Source organism: Salvia splendens, chromosome 3 (assembly GCF_004379255.2).
Source record: "Salvia splendens isolate huo1 chromosome 3, SspV2, whole genome shotgun sequence".
Classification (NCBI taxonomy): Eukaryota; Viridiplantae; Streptophyta; class Magnoliopsida; order Lamiales; family Lamiaceae; genus Salvia; species Salvia splendens.
Genome location: NC_056034.1, coordinates 5783599 through 5786971, shown reverse-complemented (window position 1 = coordinate 5786971; position 3373 = coordinate 5783599). Strand labels below are relative to the sequence as shown.

General features: G+C 33.1%; 1 protein-coding gene across 5 annotated transcripts; it reads left to right on the top strand.

Annotated features, from left to right (window-relative positions):
• The first annotated feature begins 398 nt into the window (after positions 1 to 398).
• LOC121797405 (protein TIFY 9-like) lies at positions 399 to 2292 on the top strand. 5 transcript variants are annotated; one of them, XM_042196158.1, is made up of 7 exons: positions 400 to 609; positions 686 to 791; positions 860 to 947; positions 1021 to 1129; positions 1219 to 1276; positions 1603 to 1650; positions 2084 to 2292. In XM_042196158.1, exons 1-6 carry the CDS (start codon positions 498 to 500, stop codon positions 1613 to 1615), a joined length of 486 nt encoding a protein of 161 aa, XP_042052092.1. In that variant the 5' UTR covers positions 400 to 497; the 3' UTR covers positions 1616 to 1650; positions 2084 to 2292. The 5 variants fall into 5 exon arrangements, 4 of the variants coding, with proteins under 4 accessions (XP_042052090.1, XP_042052092.1, XP_042052091.1 ...); XR_006049839.1 differs by having other exon boundaries at positions 399 to 609; positions 1219 to 1650; XM_042196157.1 differs by lacking the exon at positions 2084 to 2292 and having other exon boundaries at positions 1603 to 1832.
• Positions 2293 to 3373: the final 1081 nt, after the last annotated feature.

The window sequence follows — 3373 nt, the reverse complement described above, 5'->3', positions numbered from 1 at the left end:
CAGTTTCGTTTCTTGTATTCCTTCTTTTGGGTTGTATTACGTCCGGCTTTTATCTCTTGTAATCAGTAGAACCAACATTGTGACGGACCATAATATTTATTTTTCCCGTTTCATTGAAAAATCTCACTATCTCCCTCTCACAAGAAGAACCTTCCTGGTACTTCTGGGAGAATTTCGTATATAATTAATACTAGAGTAAAATGAATTTCTCCAAACAATAATGAAGGCACATGTGGTGGTGTACATTGGTGGTATTGTAATGACAAAAAGGGCACGAATTAGCCCAAAAGTAAACGGCGATACCAACCCATCAACCACAGAAGAATATGAGTATTAAATAAAAACAAAGTACAACACTGAAGTCTCATTTTCCCCGTGTGTACAAATATAAATATGGATATGCACATCGAAGCATATGCCATTACGTGAATGAATCACCATCTCCCACCTTCTCTCTCTATCTCATCTAAATCAAACAGAAATACATAAATTTAGCCATGGCCAAATCTTCATCTCTGGATCTTGATTTTTTCGCCATGAATAAAGGATCTACTGCTCTCCCACCGCCCTCTGCCGCCCCCGTTTTTCAGCGCAGAAGAAGTTTTCGAGGTTTGTAGAAATATTATTAATAGTATCCTTTTATCTCTCTCTCTCTCTCTCTCTCATACTATATGTATATGTGCAGATATACAAGGTGTTATAACGAAGATGAATCCGGAGGTGGTGAAGAGCGTGATTGGGAATGGCGGTTTTGCGATTCCTAATTCTCCTCAATTGGATCCTAAACTTAGGTAGCTAACCATAAATTTTCTTCCTTATTTCATTTCCTGCATTTAATTCTTTTTCAAAAATTACACAGCCTGCGGTGTGGGGGTGATGAGAATAGAGCTCCAATGACCATTTTCTACAATGGAATGGTTTCTGTATTTGACGTCTCTCCACGCAAGGTGCGTCTTTTTTCACAGATACCTAACATTCTTCAAATTTATTTGTTTCAATTCTTATTTATGATCGGAACAGGCACAAGATATTCTCAAAGCGGCTGATGAAATGCTTCCTTCTAAATCGCCTGAAAACTTGGAATCCAACGCAAATGGTGAAACAAATTTGCTGGAATCTTTCAACGGAGGTTGGTTTCGCTTTTTAATCCTATATTTATTCTATTTCAATAGAGGTTTTTCAGTTGTTTAAATACTCCACTTGAATGGATATATGCAGATTTGCCCATATCAAGGAAAATTTCTCTGCAAAGGTTTCTGCAGAAGCGAAAGGAAAGGTTGGTACTATTATTATATTTAAATTGTTTAATTTTTCGTTTTATTATGCTCCCTATATCACTCACAATTATCTAAAGGTTACTGTTGTGTTAAGATGAACATTTTTCTCGAAAATTATACTACTACCAAACTACCTATAATATGCCACCCCATATTTATTTATAGTTAATTAGCAACGGCCCCATTTAATTCGGGATTAAAATTATATGATTCCGCGGTTTAATCTTTCCTTCTTCATGTTGCCGACGGCTCATTAATCTGCAATTGTTAATCCTATTGTTCACTCTTTTTTTGATAATCCAAGTCTGAATTTAAATTTTTTCAGGGTTGAACATTGATGAAGACGTAATAACATAATCGTGCAAAAATTAAGGTCGACAATTCTCTTTATTACTCCCTCCGTCCTCCCGTATTAATTGTTCACTTTTGCCATTTTTGTCCGTCTCTCATTAACAGTTCACTTTAACTTTTTATCATAAATGATTAGTAGGTCTCACATTTTATTAATATTTTATTATAAAACTAATATACAAAAGTGGGGTCCATATTCCATTACTTTTTCACCTACTTTGCTTTACATTTCTTAAAACCCGTGTCAGAACCAAAGTGAACAATTATTAGAAGACGGAGGGAGTATTTTGTGTTAGACACCGGAGGAGTTTCTATATGTTTCATAGTTAAAACTTGACAAACTGAAGCACTAAACATGTGATAAAATTGGAATTTTAAATTGGAAGTCAATTAATAGTAAAGCAAGTGAACACGTGGGTCAAATGTAATTAACGCGGTTATGAATTTGAATGCAGGTTATGAATTTGAATGCAGCCAATTTGTTGGCTGCAGTTTCTTGGTTTAGTCGTGTGGATAGTGTGGAATGCTACGACCACTTTTTTATTTTATTACTAGTATATTACTATTAAATTACAATATTGTATGTGGAGATTTCTTGCAATTGACTTTAGTGTTTGCTACTCTTTGCCACCTATACTTAAAAGAAAAACCTAACTTTGAACAAGCGCCTAATTGTTGACCAATTCAACTGTGGAAATTTTAATGTATCTACATTTTGAAACATGTGGTTTTCGTGTTCTAGATCGACATAATTAATTTAGGTTTTCCGGTGCAATTATTAACTTAATAATTCATGCACAATTTTATTTTCATTTGACTCGCTGAACTAACTCAATAGGAACGTGTCGTGAGGAATTAGTCTTATAAATTAAATACACATTTTAATACTATGATCTTCCCTTCCATATGAGGTTACGGTATCTTTGATGAAAAATACTAAAATACATATATTTTCATTTTTCTTGTTCACCAAAAATAGTCTTGATAATAGAAAATATATATTACAAAATTGATAAAAAAAAACATGAAGGAGATAGAGAGAGAAATTGTAAGTATTAGTTATTCTTTTGGATCAAATTAAAAATGTATAGCACAATTAAAAATTAAAAATTATTGTTTTAAGTGTTTTTGTTACTACTATTTTTCGAAATGGTTCATTATAATTGTTTAAATTAATTTTTGTTCAAAACTTTAAAGTTCAGAGTTGCAATAAAAAAAGAAGGCAATGACTCGGTTTCAACATATCTACTTTTAAAAAGTGTATATCTAACTAAGTGCAAAGATCGAAGATCGCAATATTACTACATCTCATATATATCGATAAATGATCAGTATGTAGGAATAAAGTCCAATACTCGTGTACTCCACTATTTAGATCACGAATGTTGAAACTCATTTCGGTAACAAATGATGAAACACATGTAGGTGGCGTTCGGTTGTCATGACTAATATCATGAGACTATTCATCTAGGATTAAGTTGTGAGATTATTTTAGTTGGAGGGGGAGGCTATGACTAATTTCATGAGACTATCCATCTAGGATTAAGTTGAAGGGTTCAATCTTATGAACCAAACATGATACATATTTTATCATGAGATTTAATCTTGCCAAGCGAACACCCCCGTATTATATAATTTCACAGGCTAATACACATTTTTTCACACGTTAACATGGTTTAATTACTCAATTGTTTTCATATCAATTTCACACTATCAAGTAACTAGAGAGTCCATGTCAAGTGATA